Source organism: Corythoichthys intestinalis, chromosome 18 (genome assembly GCF_030265065.1).
Source record: "Corythoichthys intestinalis isolate RoL2023-P3 chromosome 18, ASM3026506v1, whole genome shotgun sequence".
In the NCBI taxonomy this organism is placed as follows: Eukaryota; Metazoa; Chordata; class Actinopteri; order Syngnathiformes; family Syngnathidae; genus Corythoichthys; species Corythoichthys intestinalis.
In genome coordinates this window covers 32,500,136-32,525,247 of record NC_080412.1, presented here as the reverse complement: position 1 = coordinate 32,525,247, position 25,112 = coordinate 32,500,136, and the positions used below count along the sequence as shown (strand labels likewise).

At 37.5% G+C, this 25,112-nt stretch overlaps 1 protein-coding gene across 2 annotated transcripts in view; it reads right to left on the bottom strand.

Annotated features, from left to right (window-relative positions):
• Nucleotides 1-18,843, bottom strand: part of slc7a3a (solute carrier family 7 member 3a) — a 36,161-nt gene extending 17,318 nt beyond the window's left edge. The window contains exons 1-2 of one of the 2 annotated variants that reach the window (XM_057820726.1): nucleotides 18,686-18,843; nucleotides 1,735-2,283 (exon numbers count right to left, since the gene is read on the bottom strand). In XM_057820726.1, the coding sequence (XP_057676709.1) occupies nucleotides 1,735-2,101 (367 nt within the window). In that variant the 5' untranslated portion in view covers nucleotides 2,102-2,283; nucleotides 18,686-18,843. Of the gene's footprint in view, nucleotides 1-1,734; nucleotides 2,284-17,918; nucleotides 18,243-18,685 lie in introns of those variants that run through there. The other variant, XM_057820727.1, reaches the window with a different exon arrangement.
• Nucleotides 18,844-25,112: the final 6,269 nt, after the last annotated feature.

Sequence of the window (25,112 nt, the reverse complement as noted above, 5' to 3'; positions counted from 1 at the left end):
CCAACAGGAAGTGACCTGTAAATGCCCCTAAAATCAGAAAGACTGGCTGAGAATGCGCTGGTTTCGAATGAACGTCAGTGGCAGCCATTAACCACACTATTCTAGCGGAAGATTTTGGTAGCCACTTGTTGGTTCCTTTTTTTGTTCAGTGACACCTTTTTACAACGATATATCAATTATTAGCAGCCGCATATCAATAACCTTTTGGGATACAAAGTATCACGACATATCACCATTTTGATTGAATATTTTAGTAGTCGATCAATCGATGATCTACTGTACTTAGTTCGAATAATCGAGTAATCGGAACATGAAAAATTTAAATACCTGAGCTGAGCCTCAAACAGTATATATATATAAAACTGGCTAACTTACACAGAAAAAGTCCTTTTTTTTTTTTTTTTTTTAAACAATGCTCTCAACTAGGGTTGTTCCGATCATGTTTTTTTGCTCCCGATCCGATTGTTTTAGTTTGAGTATCTGCCGATCCCGATATTTCCCAATCCGATTGCTTTTTTTTTTTGCTCCCGATTCAATTCCAATCATTCCCGATAATTTTTCCCGATCATATACATTTTGGCAATGCATTAATAAAAAAAAACCCGGACGAATTTATACATTCAACATACACTGCATAAGTACTGTATTTGTTTATTATGACAATAAATCCTCAATATGGCATTTACATTATTAACATTCTTTCTGTGAGAGGGATCCACGGATAGAAAGACTTGTAATTCTTAAAGGACAAATGTGACATTGTATATTGTGACTAAATATTGCCATCTAGTGTATTTGTTGAGCTTTCAGTAAATGATACTGTAGCCATGCCCAATTGCATGATGGGAAGTGGAACCATGACTGTGCATATTGCTACCAATTAATATACCTTCTCTGCGTTGGAAATAACATAGGGTGTTAAGAAAAAGATCAATTACCACCTTGCTTCCCCACATTGCTTCCCACGGTATTTCTAATCGTAGGGAGAGGGATTGTAAGGCTTTAGACAATTAAAGAAAGGCTCCAAAGGCTTCCAAAATTCACTCCACTCATTTTACGCTGCCTTTTAGCTCTCTATATAGGTAAAACGGCGCCATAACAGATTGAGCGTGACAATGCGTCAGTGGGTCGTGCAGCGCATGCATTAATTGCGTTAAATCATTTAACGTGATACATTTTTTTAAAAATTAATTACCGCCATTATCGGGATAAATTTGATAACCCTACCTTAAGCCAAAACTAAAGACTCTGGATGAGTGTAACATATTATGTCTGTAACATTAAATACAATTAGAAAACGATTTAATTAAAAAATATATATATAAACATTAAAAAAAGGCATGTCCGATATTTTTTTGCCGATTCCGATACTTTGAAAATGACGTGATCGGACCCGATCGATCGGGACATTGCTACTATTAACAAATGGCTGACACATATTCCCACAAAAAACGGTTAAATATATCTATGAACTAAATTAAGAATGCATTAAAAAACATTAGCTCGAACAAAAACTTAGCTTACGTTACGTTTTGAAAATAATTAAAACGCCACTTTAATTAAACGAATACTCGAGGCAACAAAATTGAATTTGAATATTTTTTTGTAATCCAATACTCGAGTTAATCGATTAATCGTTGCAGCACTAATTTTGAAATTTTGTCAAATCCCTACTTCTCAGTCAACATACATGCTATATGGATAGGGCTAAATGAGGTTATGTGGAAGACTTACCAATCACATATGAAAGGATGAGGTTCCACCCCGTTATGAAGGCCCAGATCTCACCCACAGTCACGTAGCTGTAGAGGTACGCAGAGCCCGTTTTGGGGACACGGGCTCCAAACTCGGCATAGCACAGGCCCGCCAACATAGAGGACAGCGCGGCTATGAGGAAGCAAAGGACAATAGCGGGCCCGGCCTTCTCCCGGGCAACCTCGCCGGCGAGCACGTAAACGCCCGCGCCCAGGGTGGAGCCCACTCCCAAGGCGATGAGGTCCAACGTGGACAGGCAGCGGGCGAAGCGCGTCTCCTCCCCGGAGAAGTCCAGGACGCGGCGACGCAGAAGTTTCTTGCCGAATTGGGACAGCTTGCTGGCCATGTTTGTTGAGAACACGCGTGGGTGCTATGAGACTTGATCCTTCTCGAGTTCGGCGGGCGGCGTGTGATTGACGCGAGGCGTGGAAGCGGAGAGACTATGCGCAGATGGCGAAGGTGAGGCCGCCGGTGATTGGTCTGTCAGCGTGGGTGGACACGGTAAGGCGAGTCACAGTATTTTGCAGCCTGGGAGGAGGCAAGAAGAAAACAAAAAGTTCACTATTCAGGAACTGCCAAAGTTTTTCAGTGCTTGGCAGCAGCCAGCACAGATTATTGCATCCTTTCCATTCCAGCTGAAAGCTGTTGCCGCGGCTACTTACACTTGGCTTCTTCTGTCCCGAAAAATGCTCTTACCCTCACTAGCGTCACACACAAATTACAGTGGTAGCTTGGTAACCCTTACAGTTAGAATTTTGAGTTCCCAGCGAGTGAAAATGAAAAAGATTTTTTAAAATTTCAGACGAATTATTAGCGTATTACACTATAGTTTCTTAAATAGAGCCTTGATTAATCCCTACGTAAGACTATTACTGCCTTCTCCTGAAAGCATAAATCTGTTATTGATCTGGCAATTATTTTTTAAATTATTGCAGTATTTTTCGGAGTTTGGCCGGGGGTGCGACTTATACTCTAGAGTAGTGCTGCAATGATTAATCGATTAACTCGAGTAATTCCATTAGAAAAAAGCATCGACTCAAATTTTGCAGTTTTGAGAATTCGGCTAATTAGTGGAGTTGTAGTGGTTTGTTTTGAAAGTGTTTGCATTTAGTTTCTTTGATTTGGGTGGATACGCTGTCCTCTGCTGTCAGCGGTGAATATGACATAACTCCTCTAACACGGCTGGATCCAGCTGCTCCCTGTTAAGATCAACATAAGGTTTTAAGTTTTTGTTTGTGCTAAAATAATTTATACATTCGTAATTTAGTTTAGAGGTATATTTAGCATTTTTTTGTGTAAATATGTGTTTGAACGATTTGTTAAGAGCATTGTAAAAAAAATTGTTAGCATTTTGTAGCATCTCAACTAGCGTACTTTTGCTATGCAAGTTAGCCAAATACCGTAATTTCCCAAATATAACGCGCACTTCCCCCCCCCCCAAAATCAACTTGTAAAATCATGGTGCGCATTATAAACGGGTACATGGATGGAGACAGATATATATATTACATATATATATATAAACCGATTTTTTTTTTTTACACGGCCACGTGTGTTGAAGAAACGTATGCGGCGATCCGTTGCCGACCATTACGGTACGTGACGTCACCATTTTGTTTCGGTAATACTTCGCTCCAATCGGCCGAATGATTTCGTCTGTGTTAAATTCTGCTTTTTTCACTCTTCATAAAGCACAGAATTTAGTTTCTTTAACTCATTTGAGTCAAAATTCATTGCAGCTCCGCAACTCGGACCATAACAAACGTAACAACACAGACTTCCTGTGTGTGTCCGTCAACTATATCTGTCCCTCAAGAAACTCAAACCCAAATAACAATACTTCCTATTGTTACTGTCGTGTCGACAACGATGAGCGCGCTCGGATTTCCGACTTACGTTCTTACTTTCATTTTACCGTATCAATCCATGGAAGAAACATTTATTCATCATGATGAAACTAGACTAGGGCTGCAGCTATCGAATATTTTAGTAATCGAGTAATCGACTGAAAATTCTATCGATTAATCGAGTAATCGGATAAAACAAATATATTTTTAGGTGAAGAGCAATTATAAATATACATGAGAAAACAAGACATTTCATCTAATCTTGAACCATTTTCAGTCAATCAATGTCTTTATTTTCGATGTATATTGTTGAAAACAGCCAACAATTGCATCTCAGATGTAACTAGAATTAAAAAAAAAGACAAATTCACTGCTTTCACTCAAAAAACCTTTAGATCTTATTAAAGTATATATTTATTTATACCTAAAAATGCCATTACGCTTGATAACACACATCACTTAAAAGTTAGGATTTTTTCCCACCTGTTTCAATTGAATTTCTATTTGTGTCAAGCCATTTTTAAGTTCTAGTTAAGTTTTACGCTACTCTAAACTGTAAGTCCTGATAGGATTTTGTGTTTTTGCAGTGTTCAAGATAAATGTATGATACAGGCTGTATTGGAGCACATTAGGGACCAGTGCTACTTGGTGTTTTATCCAGCAATGACTACTAAGCTAAAATTGATAGTTAGCATTATTGAGTTTTTATTTTACACCCTTATCACTCCACAAAGCTATGTTATGTTAAAGCCTGTATGTAAGACACGTTAGCCACGCATCGAAAGTGGTCATAATTAATAGAAACCTAGCCCTCCGCAGGGCTAACGTTGCGTGAGCTAGTGACTCACACAGTAACGTTAATCTTATTTTTTAGCGCTTAGCGCTCTTTATTAGCGCTTAGCGCTCTACTGCTTTAAGATGGCCGCTGTTTATTACCGCTGCCCAGACCCGGCCGAGTCTATCATATTGCATCTAGTTCAACATACATGTGATCTCTATGAGACTCCTCAGATGCTACCTGCTACCAACTTAACATCACGCGGGCTAGTTTTTAGCAACGTCGGCGTAGTTTGGAGCGGCTGTCGGCTACGGAAATGTTTTTTATATTTTTTTATTGCTTCTTCCTCTACGCACGTGACGTCGGCGCGTTGTCCCGCATTAAACGTAGTCCGAGCGAAACGTGATGCTTAGAGCTGTCAAAATAAACGATTACTCGAGGTGAATAAAATTACTCGGATCAGTTTTTAAACTCGAATTACTCGAGTTGCTCGAGTATTCGTTTCAGCTCTAAACTAGACAGTTATACAGCAGCCTTTAAAAGAAAAGTCACATCTGTTTTGTTTTCTCCTAGATTCTGGTAAGTTGGAGAAGTTGTCAAATCATATTATTACCGCAAATATTGTCAGTTTATGGTAATGTTTTGAACTACCAATATGCTATGCTTTTGCTGTGTTTCACCAGTCAGTAAAATGACATTTCTGTATCTGTACACGAGCTCTGTTTTCTTGTATTCTTCCATTTATTGGTGCTAAAATTAGGGTGCGCGTTATAAACGGGTACAATAATTTCCCCCAGATTTTACAAGTAAATTTGGGGTGCGCATTATACACGGGTGCGCCTTATAGTCGGGAAATTACGGTAGGTCGATTGTTCTTTTGTTGTACTTCGAACCTCATTATTTTTTAATACCGTAAGCTCAGGTATTCTAATTATTGTTCTTGTGAATTCAAAGTGCAAGTCTACATAGATTGAAAAAACACTCAGGAATTTTATGAATCTTTTATGTACTTATTATGGAAATTAAATGTGTGAAACATTCAAACAGGAGTAATTCCGAGATAGTCCTCGTCCTCAATCAAAGCGATACACTTAGCTTTCTTTAATCAAAATATAACATTTAAAAACATCTGCATTGACTTGGAGATACAATAAGCAGCATTTTTGCACATATTCTGACACGATAAGGCCCAAAAACAGTAATTTCCTCAAAATCAATTCGTAACAAAGCATTTCCTATAATGCAAATTCCAAATTTAGGATGTCAATTTTTTCCAACCAGATTCATCGATAAATCGAAAAAATAATCAACAAATTAATGCTATTAAATCTAGTGCTGCAGCGATTAATGAATTAACTCTGAGTAATTCTATTAGAAAAAAGCCTCAAAAGTATTCGCTTGATTAGAGTGTCATTGTAATGGTTTGTTTTGAAAGTGTTTGCATTTAGTTTCATTTATTTGGGTGGATACACTGCCCTCTAGTGGAAACAGTGAATATGACATAACTCTTTTAACATGGCTGAATCCAGCTGCTCCCTGTTAAGACCAACATAAGTTAAGTTTTTGTTTGAGCTAATATGTTTTTTACGCATTTGTAATTTTGTCTATAGGTATATATAGTCGTTTTTTGTGGGAATATGTGTTTGAACCATTTGTTAACAGCACTAAAAAAAAACTTACAAAGGGTCAGGCAAAATGATCTGACACATTTGTAGGTTTAATATGTTGTACATACATCCTCATTTTTTTAATACCGTTTGAGGCTAAGGCAGGTATTTTCATTTTTAAATGAAAGCGCAACTGTGCATAGTTTGAAGAAACACTCCGAAATTTTATTTTGTACTTGCATGTAATGCTTTTTTGAAAGTGCAATCTTAGCAACACTTTATTTTAAATTTCATAAAATTGATCCTGCAAACACATTAAATGTTTCGAATCCGATTACTCGAATATTCAAACTAACTAGTTGATAGATTAATCGACTACTAAAATAATCGATAGCTGCAGCCCTATTAAAATCAATATTAGCTCCAGGCCTAATATACAGGTTTATAGAGCACTACGGTGCTATCCTTAATAATTAAAACAAAGAAAAATAAAGTCTTGGGTTTATTTCAATGGGAAATTTGTTTCTAGAGCTAGAGCACTACTTTTCATCGCTTTTGAGAAAAAAAATCCCTTCAGCAGCAACTAATGAGCTGCTTGGGAAGTTTGGAAACGATCCAGAGTTCATTCTCACCACATGACAAAGCCAAATACGGCGGAGTTACGCAACTTCCAGGAATGCATACCTCCACCTTTGTCAGCACATGATACGCCGAAAGCTCCTAGCGGTATAGTACAACTTAATTGAATTTCGCCCTTAAAAAAATAAACCAAGTACAGACTAAATTTATTAAAAGGGGAAAAAAACAACTAGAAAAGTCCATCTGTAGAGAGAGTTTTGTTGTCTCAGTAGCTAGAGATATAGAACAAAAGTCTGGGAACACCACAGGCTGTGCAGGCAACACATGGCTTTCATATCTGCAAGCTAATATCAACATAGGACAAGAAAACAGCAGCTGGATGAGGCTAAGTAGCAGCCCGGGGAGAAGGTAGATAAATATACACAAATAAAGCGCGTATTAAAACAGATCCGTTCCCTCACGTTACCCCTTGAACAGGTGATAGTACTGCAGGGGGGTATTGACTTTGACAAACCAGTTCACAATTTTCCTGTCAAAAAAAGCACAAAAAAAAGATTACATTTGTTCTGCAACGATTAATTGATTAACTCGAGTTATTCGATTGGAAAAAGATTCGAATAAATTTTACTGCTTTGAGTGCTCGTTTAATTAAAAGGGCATTGTAATGGTTTGTTTTGAAAGTGTTTGCATTTAGTTTTATTAATTTGGGTGGCTACACTGCCCTCTAGTGGCAACAGTGAATATGATATAACTCATTTCAAATGGCTGAATCTAGTTTCTCCCTGTTAAGACCAGCATAAGGTTGTAAGTTTTTTTTTTGAGCTAACAATCGTTTACACATTCATAATTTAGTTTAGAGGTATATTTAGCAGTTGTTGTTTTGTTTTTTTTGTGGGAACATGTGTTTGAACGATTTTTTACGAGCATTATAAAACGTTAGCATTTTATAGCATTTAATCTAGCAGACTTTTGCTCTGCACATTAGCCAATTGTTCTTTTGTTGCACTTAAATCCTCATTTATTTATTTTTTTCATGCCGTTTGAAGCTAAGCTCAGGTATTTTTATTTTTAAATGAAGGCGCAATTCTGTATTGTTTGAAGAAAAACTTGTTTGAGCTAATGTTTATTTTTAAATGCATTCGTAATTTAGTTAATAGGTATATTTAGCCATTTTTTGTGGGAATATGTGTTTCAACCATTTGTTAACAGCATTGTGTAAAAAAAAAAAAAAAAAAAAAAAAAAAAACAGCATTTTATAGCATTTAAGCTAGCGGACTTGTGCTATTTAAGTTAGCCAATTGTTCTTTTGTTGTACTTAGATCCTCATTTATTCATTTTTTTAATATGATTTGAGGCTCAGCTCGGGTATTTTGATTTTTATGTTCTTTATCCGTTCATTCAATTATTCAAACTAACAATTTCATCAATTAATTGACTAAAAAATAATACTAATCGATAGTTTCAGCCCTAGATTGGGTAATGTCCCAACAATGTCTCAAGCATGCAAAGGACGACATGAGGACACCTGCATAAAAATACTATACAACAAAAGCAGGATTGCCCAACAGAGTACTTCATAACAACACATGACCATGACGGATACGTCCCCTTTTGTTGATAATATGGGGGCTTGGCTCGTCAATCACCTGATGGGCCAACATAGTGTTGACGTGGGTGCCCGACCCACTTAAATGTGCAATGAGAAGGCGGCAAGTCAATGACCGTGCTGGTATTTTCCAGCTGCGTACAACAGCTCAAGCGTGCAGCAATGTGTTATTTGAGGCTTTCAAATCTGTATTTTCGCCTTTATCATGCACGTTAGGACCAAATCTGTAGAACTGTCAGCATGTACACGGATATGAAAACTATAGAATGATCAAACATTCTAACGTTTTTTACGGCTGCGTAGACAGTTGTCCGATAATTAATTTTTAACCGATAAACCGATGTTGACCAACTTTGAAATCCGATACAGATATCAAATTGATCCCGAGATATCCGGTCGTGGACTTAACATATTATAGCTAATTGATGGTAACTTTGTGTCAAATGCAAAATCTATCATCTATCATATTCTGATGGGTTTTTTTAAAAATCGTGTTTCTTCCCAGCCAAAACCGTTTGACCGGAATTCTCATGCAACGCGGGCTCGTTTTCATTTGACACCCTTTCATCCAAACGTGCGGGATTTTTGGGGGGAAAAAAACGTGGGATTTCAAAACGCTAGTATTCCTACAATTTTTGTCCAAATCACATCATTGACACATAAAAAAAAAAAAAAAATCAGGACGCTAAGGGGCACTAAAATTATGTAGCTTTTTTATCATGCTAAAAACGTACAAATTTGCCCCCAAAAAAAACACCTCTTCATTTCTAATGGAATATATTTCCCATTGATTTCTAATGGTACTATTTGCCATTCATAGCACAAAAACATCCATTCACTCCTATAGATTTCCAACACAGGTGACCAGATATCAAAATGAGGTGACACCGAAATGCACCCGAATCAACAGGAAGTGACCCAATATGAACAGAAAGTGAACCTGAAACACCTTCAAATCAACAGGAAGTAACCCGAAATCCCCCCATATCAACAAGAAGTTACCTATTATATCAACTACAACAGCTAAGCTACAATCGCAGTTTCTCAAGAAATTGCATTTTGTATTGTGATGTCTTAAAAATGAGGCAACAAACAATTACAAATACAGGCAGACAATCATAGGACACATGGATTAAAGTGAAAAAAAGTAGTACTTTTTATAGTGTGGCTGCTACCATGTTTTATTACTTTAAACCATTACGCTAGCAGACACTGAAAAAATGAAACTGATTTTGTATCATAGTTCACAAATGTGTGGTTTTCTTTGCTATGTGTATTTGACCTCACCTGGGATGCAGAATGTCGCCTGAAATACATCAACATGGGACCCTTTTTGAGGGACTATTCAAAATCTGCCAAACTAGTCAGTTTGCATCTGCTTATGCATATAATCAATGAAGTAATCGCTCAGCCCTACACATCACTTTGACGTCCATATTAGTGTTTTTCCTACCGTAAAAACTTCTCATCCGTATCAAACTAGTTCATCTTATGAGCAACAAAAACTACATTGACTCACAAAGTTAATGGTTAGTGAAGCCAGTAAAAGTAGTGTAGTATTGCGCTGATAAGCTTACCCACACAAACTAAGGGGCAATTTACACGACAATGGCAAAAACATTTACATTGCGACAAGTGTTATGGGGGGCTAAAAACGCAAAAGTTTGAAAACGCCTTTCAGAGTGGAAATTTTAAAAACGCTTCACCCCGTCGTCACCATTTAAACAAACAGTAAGTGGCGATAAGCTTCAATAAAGCAGCAGAAGGGAATGGTTACACGCAGGAATTGCATACTGCATAGGCAAATTGGAGGTTTCATGCACTTTTACCCTTCCGTCATAGACTCCACCATCGGTTGAAAAGACAGCTCCCACAGAAAATGCGCCACGCCTTCCCGGAGGGGGCCGACCCAGGCAGAACGTTCAGTTGGCTTTCACTGTGATAAACTCAAACGCACGCTGCGTTCTAACGGCGGATTTAGGTGGAAATAGGACGAAGGTTTTACTGCATATAAGCAAGCAGGAGTGTCTCAAGAGTGATTTGGTTGAGGATTCAAGGTAATTAATTTTTATATTAAATAGCACCATGCATGAACTTTGAAACGTTGTGAAAAAAATCTATGGATAAAATTTGTGTAACTTTGGCTTGAAGCGTTTACGTAAAATTAATGATAACTATACATTTTTTGCTTTTAATCAATAATCTGGACTGTTTTACGTTCATATCTTTAGAAATTCAGCGATTTAAGCATTCATGTACAAGAATTTTTAACTTAAAAAGCTCTTTGTTTTGTGACGGCGGTTATGTTGGATTACACAAAACCGTGACTTTTGCTTGAAATATTTATGTAAAATGAATGATAACTGCCCTTTTTTGCTTTTAACCAAGAATCTAGACTGTTTAACGTTCATATCTATAGCTATTCCGCGATTTAAGCATTTATTTACAAGAATTTTTAACTTAAAAAGCTCTTTGTTTTGTGACGGTCGCCATGTTGGATTTTGTATCTCTACACATTAGCGGAATTCAACCTAAATAAGTTGTTATTGTACATAGAAAAATGCTAATTTTGTTTTTGTTGAGTAAAATTAAGATGATTCTGCATGCTTTCCTCAAGTATTAAAAAAAAAAATTTAAGTTGTGATATTGGGCAAAAACTAACGTGACTTATAGATTTTTGTGCATCTACCGTAAAATTTGAGAATTTTATAGCCATTTTAAGTTTTGTTATACTTGTTTAAAAAATATTGAATCAGGATTTTATTAGGGAACGACTTTGAATTTTTTTATGCCGCTGCTCATGGAGACTCATATATGCCTAGGGGAGGCGCCTGTTTTGGTTTCAGGTCGCTCCCGGCTTTGGTTCTGAAAATATTTGAAATTGAAGTTTTTGAAAATAGGCCCCCTACAGATCGGCCCCTAGCCCCGTCAACTGATAGAGAAGTCTATGCTTCCGTGTGCACGCATTTTTCCCAACATACAGTATAACGGCTGTGTAAACACGGAATTACAGTGCTCTCCATAATTATTGGCACCCCTGAAAAATGTTTTTTTTTTAGCTTTTAATATATATTTTTTAATTCAAATAATATGGGACCTTAATGGAAAAAAAGAGAAAAATCCAACCTTCAATACAAGTGCATTCATTCAGTGGGGGAAAAAATCCCACATAAAGAAAAAATTATTTGACATCAAATAATGTGTGTCACAATTATTAGCACCCCTGGTGTTAATACTTTGTACAACCCCCTTTTGCCAACAAAACAAGGTCTGGGGACTGAGATGGCCATGGGAGGAGCTTGATTTTGTGTTTGGTGAACCATTTCTGTGTAGATTTGGCCATATATTTAGGGTCAGTGTCCTGCTGAAAGACCCAGTGACGACCCATCTTCAGCTTTCAGGCAGAGGGCAACAGATTTTGATTTAAAATGTCCTGGTATTTCAAATCATTCATGATGCCATGCACCCTAACAAGGTTCCCAGGGCCTTTGGAAGCGAAACAGCCTCACAGCATCACTGACCCACCGCCATACTTCACAGTGGGTATGAGGTGCTTTTCAGCATGCGCATCTTTCGTGGCACGCCAGACCCACTTAAGAGTGTTTGTTGCCAAAAAGCTCAATCTTGGTCTCACACAAAAATACACACGGTCCGTGTGCTTTGGTCAGAAGAGACCAAATAATTTTTTCTTTATGTGGGATTTTTCCCCACTGAATGAATGCACTTGTATTGAAGGTTGGATTTTTCTCTTTTTTTCCATTAAGGTCCCATATTATTTGAATTTTTAAAAAATAGTAGAAGCTAAAAAACACATCTTTTTCAGGGGTGCCAATAATTATGGAGGGCACTGTAAAATAATGGCAAAACACTACTTTTGCACTATTGTAAGATCATTGTCACGTGAATGTGACTAAGGTTATAAGGTTACCACACAGGCAACATGAAAAGCATGTAAATTTAGTCCAAATTTTTCTTTCAGTCTGTTAGTTATTCAAATGTTTGCTTTGATAATCACACTTGTACTCCTTTATGTTGACTGCGTGCCGGCTAACTTTCCTGCTTGGTGCTTAAAGGTGTATACTTAGAAATATTTGTTTATTCAAAAGTCTCAGTGGACAAACAATGTTCCCGCTACAAATAACGTGAGGTCTAATTTGGGTCTGGTCTTTTCAGAATCAGGTCATCAAAAATATTTCTGAACAATTTCTATTTAACGTGTTAAAAAAACAACAGTATATGAGACTGATCAAAGGATGTCCTGGCTCTTTCTTTCAAAGACAATATCCTGCCCGGTATGGTTCGTGTCAAACAATGAAATAAAACACCAAAGAGCTTCAAGATAATAAACATGAAGGACGCGCTCCCACACTCCCACACAACACTGTTCCAATTTTTGAGTGTCGAACTGTTGGTGCTAGATTGTGTTGCAAAGCAACATACAGTATTTCCCTATTTCACAACTACACTGAACTATGCTGGGCCCCACCTGAAGTGTTAATCTTTTCCGTGTGCTTTTGTAAATTAGCAGTGTCCTTGCTTGAAGCAGGTTGTACCGAGGCGTGGCTTTTGGAATGTGCTCTCCTGTTTTACTGCGCAAATTAGCTGAGAAAAATTTTGCTCATACTAAAAATTAAAAGCATTCAGAAGCCAAACTTTCTTCTGCATAAATATCACCTTTCTGCAAAGTAGCGACAGCTGCTCTAGATTCTAAGAGGATTAGCAAAAGCAACAACAAACAACTTAACCTAATTATGGTCAGAATGCCGTTCTGTTATCAACTCACATTGTAAATATCGTATATCTTGTCTTGTTATTAACCACAACAGACATACAGTATATGATTAAATTATTGGCAAACCAGCAATGAAACTTGAAACAAAATTGCCAGGCTCTACTTACAAAGAGAGCAGTTGATTTAGGACGACAATGACATCAGCAATCTGAAATTACGAAAGTCATGTAGTGTGAAAACGTGCAGTGCAAGAACTTTATACTTATAAACAATCAATCGAGTAACTCAAGTAATTCGATTAGAAAAAAGCTTCGAATCAAATTTTGCTGCTTCCAGTATTCGTTTAATTGGTGTGGCTTTGTAATGGTTTGTTTTGAAAGTGTTTGCATTTAGTTCGACTGATTTGGGTGGATAAACTGCCCTGAATATGACATAACTCATGTAACATTGCTAGATTGAGCTGCTCCCTGTTAAGACCAACATAAGATTGTTTGAACTAATATTGTTTTTGTACATTCGTAATTTAGTTGAGACTTGAGATATATTTAACTTTTTTTTTTTTTTTTGTGGCAATAGTAGTTTTAACGATTTGTTAAGAGCATTGTTAAAAAAAAAAGGTAGCATTTTATAGCATTTAAGCTAGTGGACTTTTGCAATACAATTTAGCCAATTGTTCTTTTGTTCTACTTAGACCCTCATTTATTCTTTTTTTTTTTTTTTTAAAATATCATTTTAGGCAAACCTCATGTACAGTGGGGAGAACAAGTATTTGATACACTGCCAATGGGAAAACCCATTGGCAGTGTATCAAATACTTGTTCTCCCCACTGTATTTAAATGTATTTTTTTAAATGAAAGTGCAATTCTGCATAGTTTGAAGAAACATTTTACATATCCTAAAATATATTCTGCAATTTAAAATGTTCCTAATCCGATTACTCAATTATTCGAACTAACTAGTTGATAGATTAATTGACTACTAAAAAAATCGATGACTGCAACTCTACTTATATATAATATATTATATATAAATTTTATCAACTTTGTGTGTTCGTTCTCTATGGACTCTGGAACGGCTGGGCAGATTGTGACGAAACTTTACACAGTTGTACACCAGTTTACATCCACATAATGTTACGATAGATATCATTTATATAGGACTAGATGCAATATAGATTCGGTAGCGTTAGCAGCACATGAACAAAAAGCTAGATGCGGGCTTTAGTAAACGGCCGCCATCTTAAAGCAGTACACTTCCCAGCAAGGCTGTTGTAGCGAACCTTCCAAGCGAACCTAATTAACTTTACTTTTTATCTAAAATATCATAAATCGGTAAAATATTGACTTGAATCTATCTTAAAAATAGTTTTAAAACTTTCACATGTCAAAAGCAGACAAAAGGGAAAATATGGAATAACGGGAGCAATTTTAACAACTTTAATGGTTGATTCACAACATTAAATTAATTGAATGTAGTTTAAAGCTGCTGATACAGAATGGGGACTGGAGTTTTTTATTTACTGTTATTTTTGTATATTTGTTTACTGCTATATGTGAACTTGATACTGAAATACTAGTTTGGTTTAGCCTGAGAGTATTTTTGAACAATTTTGGAACTAATGTACGAAACCTTTTTTAAAAAAAAAAAAAAAAAAAGGAGGGGGGTGCATCAATAATCGTTTTATAATCGAATCGGAGCCTCTGAATCGTAATCGTAATCTAATCGTTAGGTGCCCAAAGATTCCCAGCTCTAGTATTGATCCTTACACGTGTGTTTTGGTGGAAATAAACAATTCACTGGCTGCACTTCTACTCCCGTCCAGTAGTTGGCAGTGCGCAGCAGCATTGCAGTCTGCTGAAGTAGCAACAACATTAGACCAATCCAAGTAGAGATTTGTGTACGTCGCCCTTTAGTGGTTGCTTGAATTAGTCCTTTTATAAGTCTGAAATTTTGGCTTTGACTACCAAACCTGAGGCATGGAGTATTTAAAATCCTGCATTTAAGCAGGTTTGTTCACGTTACACACACTGAACAACACCGAGCCATACTGTAAGTTTTACATATGTAAAACTTGCAGTATGGCTCGTTGAACTTAAGTTTGGTAACAAAACGTTGGGAAACACCGTCTTACTCAACGCCTGGATAAAGCCTCCTCTGGTACAACAGCATTGGTCAGACCCAAACGCAAGTGCTAAAAGAACACAATGTCCAGTGGCCCGAAAGACTAAACAACCAATGAAAATCGCCAATGTGACCTTGCGTAACCCTGGAAGTTGGATTAGAACACAGCTGGGCATACACACACATTAGCTAGCACAGTAGACCCCTTGAGTCACAAAGTATGTTTGTATATGTAAGGGAAGCTATGGCTTATCATAAAGGCTTGACGTATTTGCCTACGGGGGCGCTCGCCTTTGAACTTGCGTACGTGCTGACCGCTCGACCGGCGGCCTGAACCGGGCGACCCTTCATAGGTCACCAAGTGTCTCTGCCAAAGCTCGCCGGGAGATGGAATGTGTGAAAAAACGGAAATCTCTTCATTTTTCCACAAGCGATGACCCAGAAAGAGATCGGAAACAAAGCGTATTAAAAGAAATTCTGTTCTTTTGGAAAATGTGTCAACTGAGGATCCATTCAAAAAATATCTCCACGTGATGACATGCAACATGAGATTTTTCCAAGTTTCCATGTATGTATTTAAACAGTTCTCTAGATAATAACAAATGTACTACACTTAAAAAGTTAAATATAACTGTACATTATAGGTGAAAAGTAAACAAATGTACTGTACTGAATTACCGTATTGGCCCGAATATAAGACGGCCCTGATTATAAGACGACCCCGTTTTTCAAGACTCAAGTTTGAAAAAAAAAAAAAAAAGAGTTTTTGAACACCAAATTAATTTTTATACAGAAAATAATTACAGTACATCTGAAAGAAATGATTATAACAATATATTTGAGAGAAAAAGCACGTTATTTTGCTTCATTCGAATCTTGATACATGAACATTTAAATATGTAAACTAAAGTGCAATAACATTCGTAAATGAATGGCTTCTGGTTTTTGAAATATAAATAAACCAATCTAATGTGATAAGACAACAAAATTGCAATAACTGCATTAACCATCAAAGTAACGCCTAACTAACCGTAGTCTTGAAACAAATCTGAATATGGAAAAACACTGCAATAAAATAATGCAAACTGGTTAAACTTGAGAGTAGCTGAGATCTGTCATGACACAACATCACTTCAATGATATCTGGCACCATCTAGCGTCGTGAATGGGTATAATGTCTAGACCTCGAATATAAGACGGCCCTCACTTTTTCAGTCTTATTTCAATGCAAAAAAACACCGTCTTATATTCGGGCCAATACGGCAATCAAGTTATAAAAGGCTTTTTGTAGAGCTACAGGAGTCATTCTGATTATGTTTTTTTTTTCGGTAGTCACACTTTAAATGTTGTAAATTCTAGACCAAAGTTGAATTATCAATAATAGCGATTAATTTTGCAAACATCAGTTTTACTGAATGTTGCCAATTCCTTAATCAACAAACATTCCACTTTTTGTATTCTTGTCACTGATAAAAACGATGGCACGTGATGGTTATGTTTTGAGATTTTGCATGCATGGAAAATTAATTTGTCACTGCTGTTTATAATTTTTAATGTGGGGCAAAAACTGTATAAGGGTAAATACTCAATTTTTTCCATATTTCTTTTTCTAAAAATAAAAAATGCAACATGTGTAATTTATTTCAGAAAAATCATGATCGTACAGGTTACTTATCATACTGGTCGCTATAAAATCATCTGGGTTTCCCTCGCTGAAAAGCAAAAGTCCGTTCTTAATCTTCAAATCAGGCCGCAATTTAATCTTATCAGCGAAATACTACACCACTCAAATCAAATTTATTGGCTTGAAAACTTAATAGAAAAATACAACCATCAGCTAACCCCCAAAATATTCCTGTTGAAGTCACTTAAGGCCACGATCGAGCTTAGGTTTGCAAGAGAACAAGCAATCACAGCATGATTTCCTAGTAAAATACTAAAACCATGGCTCAATTCTCTACTACTACACTTGCTTTGTACTTGATTAGTACTTACTAACCATTAACTAAGTCGAAAGGATCATTCATTTGTCAAGTCAGTGTGAGTCACCATCATAAAGGGCATCTGACTGGATGTCAACCATCTACTAAAGACCAGTGAATCCCTAATTTTAACAAGTAAAACACTCGCTGGCCGCTCATCAAAAATAATTTCCCGGATACTCAGGAGGTGTGGTTCGCATTCTTCCTGTTGCAAAAAAGTACAAGAGTTCCTCTTCAACTTTACCTTGCACTACATTATTCACATTGGCAAATATAAACATGCTTCATTGCCCACCAACAGTATACTATTCTATTTCATAAATCCGTTAAAACATCAAACTAGTTTTGCGTTAAACCAGCCAGCAATTTCTGAATTGCTTGGCATTAAGCATTTGGCTATGTGGACAAAACACACCTTGTCTAAACACCATTGCATTGCACCTTAATGAATCATTCAATCACACACAACTACCAGTTCGCCTTCTTTTAAAATAACTGAAATCATGCAGGATATAAAGTAAAATATTGATTTGCAGCTTCATAGTGTTGATCAGTAGATCGTGGTTCCTACGCGGATACTGTTTTATTACAAAGTAATAACCAGTTTACTATAATATCAACGACACCAAGTCCTACTACCTTATTTTTGTACATATATATTACTTTTTTATACATCTATACATGTCGAGTAGGGGCATTTTTTAAATTCCGATTAGACATCAATTTGTTCTTTTCCGTGGAAACATCGTGTCTTAATACAGGCTGATGCAACACACGCGTGCAGTCTATCCTTCAACATGGCAATACTAACCGGAAGGATGAGTCACTTTTAAGGTATTAAAATTGTTCTTGAAAACGGGAGTAAATCAAACTAAATTGTAGGATCTTAAAAAGAAAAAAATCCGCTTACCCTTTTTAACACGCCACTATGAAAGTAGAAGGTCTGTCACGGACAGAAATAGCAGCTAGCGACGTGGCTAATGTTGCTTTCACTGTTAAATATAGCGTCGTAATTTCTTAAAGGTCTCCCGATATTTATTACAAGATAAAAACTGAGTTGTCTTTGCTATAGTTTCAGCACATTAAGTGTCGCCAGTCGTAGGTGGGTGCTGCTATTTCACATAAAAAAGCGCGAGTTGGTTTGTTAATCCTGTTAGAATAGTGGGACAACCCATCGTATCGGATGGCTTTGAAAGTGGCATCGCCGTAATTCCACGCCTTACTCGTGTGTAGTACCAAAACAATGAATGAAAACATGTGACTAAAATAGCGCCTACAACGAGTACCTACGTACGTTTAAAGACACAAAAACACATAAATAAATTTCGTATTTAAGAAGAACACGCGTTTAATTTCATGGCTTTTACAAAGGTTTTTCGAGCTGTGACGTCAGCTGATTGCCCGCTCAAAAATGGTAAATAAAAGCAGAAAGGCGGAACATCGTTACGCCAACTAAAACTGGAGAAAAAGTACAAATTTGAAATTATTGCTGCGTTTTCATTTATTCAGTTTCAATCCAAAATATTAGGTTGCAAGTTATTTATTGGGTCGCCAGTTATTTAAAAAAAAAAAAAAAAAAAAAGCGGTTAGTGTTGCATCAGTCGACTCTGGTAACCGCCAAAAGACGACTTTCCAAAATGTCGCAGACACATTTTTGAAAATGAGAACAATTCTTACCTTGAGCGCCGTTTAATATGAGAGCGTAGACAAGTGGTACAAAGCGACACGCCGGGCTTGCTGATGAAATATCTCTGGCTGTAGAGTACACTAGGTGCTTTTGATATGTTCAGGGAGGGAAGGAGACGGTGAGGGTGTGTATAAACATAGTGACGTCAAGGGGGAGGGCACGTCAAGCAGTTTTTATTTTTTATTTTTTAAATTCGATACACAAACGTTAACCAAGTGATGCAGTCCATCGTAATTAAAACATATAAAAGAGCTACATACTTTGAAATACGTGCGCGTTTTTGTTTCGTAGTAGCAATACCCAAATAAGGACATGTGTGCCACCCCCGCCCCTTCTGTGAAAACTATCTTCGGTCGGGATGCCATATAACGCGGTAGATGTTCCAGTCGGACTCAGCGCTGTTAGGAACCGGCGGCCATCTTAGAACAGAAGAGTTCTCTGGCGTGCACAGGCGGAGTTTGACTTTTGGGGCATGGGTGGCACAACATGTTGATGACCCCGAAACGCAGTGTCAGCAATAAAATTAACTTACAAGAATATTTATAGCCATAAGTTGAAGATGCTAGTCACATGATCTGTTAGAAAAATAATTTTGACCCATGATAAAAAATATATTTTTTTGTTAATTTCATTCATTTTTTAAATTATTATTTATAATAAGTTGAAAATACAGTGATCCCTCGTTTTTCGCAATTAATGGGGACCAGAACCCGCCGCGATAAGAGAAAAACCGCGAAGTAGCGCCCCCCATTTTTTTTTTTGTGTACAATGTATTTATTCAGATTTAGCATTGGAAAGAGATACATATAAGACATGTTTTTTCCCTTTTTTTCAAAAGTAGTATTTTAAAAATATATATATTTATATATACTGTCTTGTAATAAATGTTTTTTTTTTGTTTACACATGCACATTCATTCCAGCGCCCACCCCACCCCCACCCCCCTGGAATGCGCACACAGAGCCTCGCACCAAATCCTCTCACATACACACTGTTACCTCCCTTGGTGTGACTTGCGATCACAAACTGCTCTCGATCGCTGTGTACCTTGTGGACAATCATGCCGGGCCGGCTGCCTCTACCCCACCCTCGTATGCACACAGAGATCAAACTTGTTCACATTTATTGGCAGTTAAACGATGACTGAAGTGCGGCACAATCATCTGTCATCATAGTTAACTTCAATAAGCAACACCAATGCACGCAGTGCTTGCCTGGGGAATCAGAGAGCAAAGAGAGAGGGAGGGAGCGACAGTGATACGGATCCGCTATAGACTGAGGGCGCGAAGTCTGAAGCGCGAAGTAGCGAGGGATCCCTGTAAGTGTTTTTTGTTACCCATCATTCTTGATGGGAATTGTAAATCAGGCTGCTTAGGACAGCTATAATTTTCGCCAAGTTGTCATACATTGAATATGGTACGCCCGCTTGTGTCGTGCCAATGTAGTTACCCTCGTCAAAAATTGTACCCCCTGGACGGAGCCACTGCGCTGCACTGATTTGATTGATTTACATGTTTTGGTGGTGTAACTATCTATGAGGTTTTAAAACATGACCCAGCCATCAAAAACATTTTTTTTTTTCGTCTGTCATATAACGTAACAAACAAACATACTGAATGTAAAAAAAGGCAATGTTTTACTGTTTTACTTGTAGGATGACCTATAACTGTTATTACTGTAATTCAAGTCCTGTGTGGAGTTTCTCCAGCTTAATAAACGTCGATGTCTGAAATATATAACTGTTGTTCTTTTCTGGCTTCAATTAATTGTTTAAGTCGACATAACTCATAACTGACGTGTGTGTATGTGCACGCTCCCACGACCAGGGCATACAACTTTTGAGGGGGGTAACTACATTGGCAAGACATCGGTGGTGGCTCTGTTGTGCGATTAGCATCTTTAGTGGGGCAAATTGAATCTCCGCTCACCATTTTGGCAGTGCTCTCTGGCGGTTCCTGATCCACATTTTCATTCCTTGGTTCTTGCTCAGTAGTTGTTGTCACTTTTGAATGCTAAGGTTTGAAAAAATTACGTACTGTACATTCATCTTGCCTCTTCGGTCCACGTGTGGTTTTGGCTAAGCAAAGCAAATGAACGTGTAAGGTGCTAGTCACATGATCAGTTCGAAAAATAATTTTGTGATGATGTGCGCCCAGTGCAGTTGAAGAAGCGATGAATACACAGCTAGTCTATTTTTCTTTTCCAATATTTTATTATTTTCTTATCCAATAGTTTATTTTGGTGGTGTCTTGTAACTTAACACAAATACTCTTTATCCAAATAAAAGTAACAAACCAAAAGACACAAAAACGTATTCACAACGGAACAAACAAAATGAGTACATTCCTTGCGAGCACAGTGCACTTGTCATGTTCCCTGCCTCTCTGGTTCACTCACCTGCCTTTTCCCGCCTCTCAGCTTGGCACAGCTGCTACTGATCATCGTTAGGGGAGTATTTAAGTGGCTGGCTCACGTCACTTCACTGTCTGATCGTTCCAGCACAAAGCTTCACGTCCGAGACCTCCTTCATATGATATCCTGCCTGCTCTTCTCGACGGCCACGCAACCACGGCTGTCTTCAGTGATCCGGTCTGCCTCTTTTTGCTGTTCTAACACTCTGCTGCTGATTGCAATAAACGGCCTCCTGGCCAAACTGTCAAGCTTGTTGCCGAATCTGCATTTTGGTTCCATCCCACACCTGGCTAATCATGACAGCACTAAGTTTGCCCTCCTAACTACCAACCCATATCATGATTAGTTGTCATTTTAAGTGTAGCGGAGCTGACTCCAGGTCAGTGGAAAGAAACGTTTGACATCCCCTAGTGGCAAGGAGTAAAATTACAATAATGACACAAATCAGGAATATGGCTCATACATATTTTGACCTATTATAAAAATATATTTTTTTGTTCTTTTCATTCATTTTTGTTGTTTGTTTTATTCCTTTACAACTTTAGAGGAAAACTCTTAATTTTAAAATCATATACAGTAACATCAATTACATGCGATGACACTTTTGGACCACCAGGGGGATCTGCCCCCCCTTAAACTCCACTTATGCTGGCGTGCTTGACGGATTTTCCAACAGTTTGGTTTACAGCAAAGGTTATTAAAGTAGCTATGATTACGCAGCAAGTTAAAAAGAAATATATGATTAATTTTAGATATGCGGGTTAATTTACTGCATCTCATAGTTAATAAAATGCCAAGTCGTTTGAAAATCGGTTGGAAATTGAGCAATTTATAGCAACAGTATTTCAAAATACACACTCTTTTGACTAATGTTATGATAATCATATAGCACTGACACAAAATGGCTGACAAGTGATAACGGCTGTCTCAATTCACACCTACTCTGCATTACGCATCTCGCTCTCTGTATATGTGTAATAGAGGCAGCAACCAGTTTGAAATGTTATAATATTTATAACAATTTATGATATTCCTGCCCCGCCCACTTTTGTTCAAGGAAGTCAGGTAACTTTCACTCCGCTGCCACACCCATACATACCGTTCACCTCCAAAGTCAATTATTTGCCACACATTTACAGAAATTCATATTTGCAATTTGCCTTATCATTGAGGCGTCATCGAGCTTTGCATAAGAAAAACAATATTAGTGAATATTTGCAGAACAAGTATGGATGCAAAATAATGATGGAGGCCATTGCAATGTGTTTAATCCCTAACTATGTGGTCTTTTCAAGGTAAATGAAAAAAGCTAACCAGACTATCTTCACCCAAAATACAGAATCCTTTTGTACCAACCTTTACATTTGAAGTGCCTTTGATGTATATCAACATCAATGGGATCCGATGATTTAAATCAGTAAAAGCTGCAGTTTCAATTTCTGCATGTTTGAACTGTCATCCAATGATTTAAATCAGTAAAAGCTGCAGTTTCAACTTCTGCATGTTTGAACTGTATCTAACCAAATTATAAAACTAGACTTTGTGTTGCAATCAAAATAAGAAGTCATGTTTGTGAGTATAGTCTGTGTGTCAATGTGTGAGTCATTGGTGTACACGCCCAGACATTGGGAGTATGAAATTGTTTGGTGGTGAAAATCCCACTAAGCCTCCCCCATAGTTTTTGTTTTGTTTTGCAGCATATAGAAGACTAATTTAATGGACTTTCGGGACAAGCGAAGTTGACATCCACGAGATTCCTAAATCGAAATGTTCGCTCTCCCAATCGCATGGCTGCTTTTGTCCTTGCCTGGCCTCGCTGCTCTTTCAATTTATTTCCACTTTATCAAGCTAACCCCCCAATAGGTGTCTCTACAAACACGGACGTCATTGCAGAGCGCTGGAACCGCTAACCAAACACGACCTAATCTCTGCCTTGGACCGCTGTGCCCATCATGCGTGTCCACTTTCATTTCTCAGGACAAGGCCAGCACATCAAAGCTGCTTTGTGTTGCAGGTCAGCGTCCTAAATGACCGAGAAGGCTGGCCCAGTGTTATTACTTGTGACTTTCAAGATAGAAGGAGCTTTTATTAAATGTATCAAAGCCCAAGCTGAATATAGAATCAAATGGAAGCTCTGAAGTTGAATGCTGCAGAAGGGCGACAATTTGGCGTTGAATTAAACAGGAAGTCAAAGAAAATTCTGAAAGCATTATCTGCAACAATGTTATGAATGTTAAGCTTTTTCTTTGTTCCATTTTTTTTTTCATCAAAGTTGATTTTTTTGTCTACTGAATGACAAAAAGGTACCCTAATATTAGAGATGTCCCGATCGATCGATCGGGTCCGATCACGTCATTTTCAAAGTATCGGAATCAGCAAAAAAATATCAGCCATGCCTTTTGTTAATATATATATATTTTTTAATTAAATCGTTTTCTAATTGTATTTAACGTTAAAACATAATGTTACATTCATCCAGTGTCTTTAGGCTTAAGGTAGGGGTTATCAAATTTATCCCGATAACGGCGGTAATTAATTTTTTAAAAAATGTATCACATTAAAATATTTAACGCAATTAATGCATGCACTGCACGACCCACTCACGCATTGTCGCGCTCAATCTGTAATGGCGCCGTTTTACCTATATAGAGAGATAAAAGGCAGCGTAAAATGAGTAGAGTGAACTTTGGCAGCCTTTGGAGCCTTTTTTTAATTGGCTAAAGCCTTACAATCCCTCTCCCTATGATTAGAAATATGGGAAGCAATGTGGGGAAGCAAGCAGCAAGGTAGCAATTGATCTTTTTCTTAACACCTTCTGTTATTTTCCAACGCAGAGAAGATATATCAATTGGTAGCACTACGCACAGTCATGGTTCCACTTCCCATCATGCATTTAGGCATGGCTACAGTATCATTTACTGAAAGCTCAACAAATACACTAGATGGCAATATTTAGTCACAATATACAAAGTCACAAGTCTTTCTATCCGTGGATCCCTCTCACAGAAAGAATGTTAATAATGTAAATGCCAGCTTGAAGATTTATTGTCATAATAAACAAATACAGTACTTATATACTTTATGGTGAATGTATATAATCGTCCGAGTTTTATTCATTTTTTTCTTAATGCATTGCCAAAATCTATATGATCGGGAAAAATTATCGGGAATGATTGGAATTGAATCGGGAGCAAAAATAAGCAATCGGATCGGGAAATATCGGGATCGGCAGATACTCAAACTAAAACGAACGGGATCGGATCGGGAGCAAAAAAACATGATCGGAACAACCCTATACCCTATACGATGTACGAGTAATTGTCACAGTACCGAAATGACACTTCACACATGCAACACCACCTGTTTTATCTCTTTATATTCTAATAATAATCTGACCATCGCTGTAAATGAGAACAAAAATAGCAACCAGCCCCATACAATAGAATGTCTTCTACTGTGGAGGTTCCACTGTATGTATTATCGGTAGTTAAAAATGTGCTCCCTCTCTTGTGAATAGCAAAGATACAATAGTTTCAAAGACAATTCAATGCATATACAGTATAAACAAATAGTTCAAAGTCACAGTACGTACTGAACATACAACCACGAATCAATGAGAGAGCAAAACTTAGCTCCTGTTGTTTAGAATTCCTATGTTGCAAACACAATTGTGTCCAATTATAGTCATGTCAAGTTCTACATCACAAGATTACTATTTCTGGGATGACTTTAATCCAGCCAGCCAGAATGCCCCCTTTGCCACATAATCCCCTGCTATGAGAGAGCAACAACAGGAAAAAGAGCTTTAGGATTCTTGTGTAGTGAAACAAAAAGGCCTAGTGTTGCGCATCAAGAAAAGCTCAAGCTTGTATTTTCTCTGGTGCTTCCTGCTTGCCACATACACTTGATCCCAAACGTGAATGTGTAATGCGTTGTTTTGAGTGTTTCTTAGTAAGGTTACACCAAAAAAATGGCATAACTACTTTGTGGGAAACCTTCTAGAGG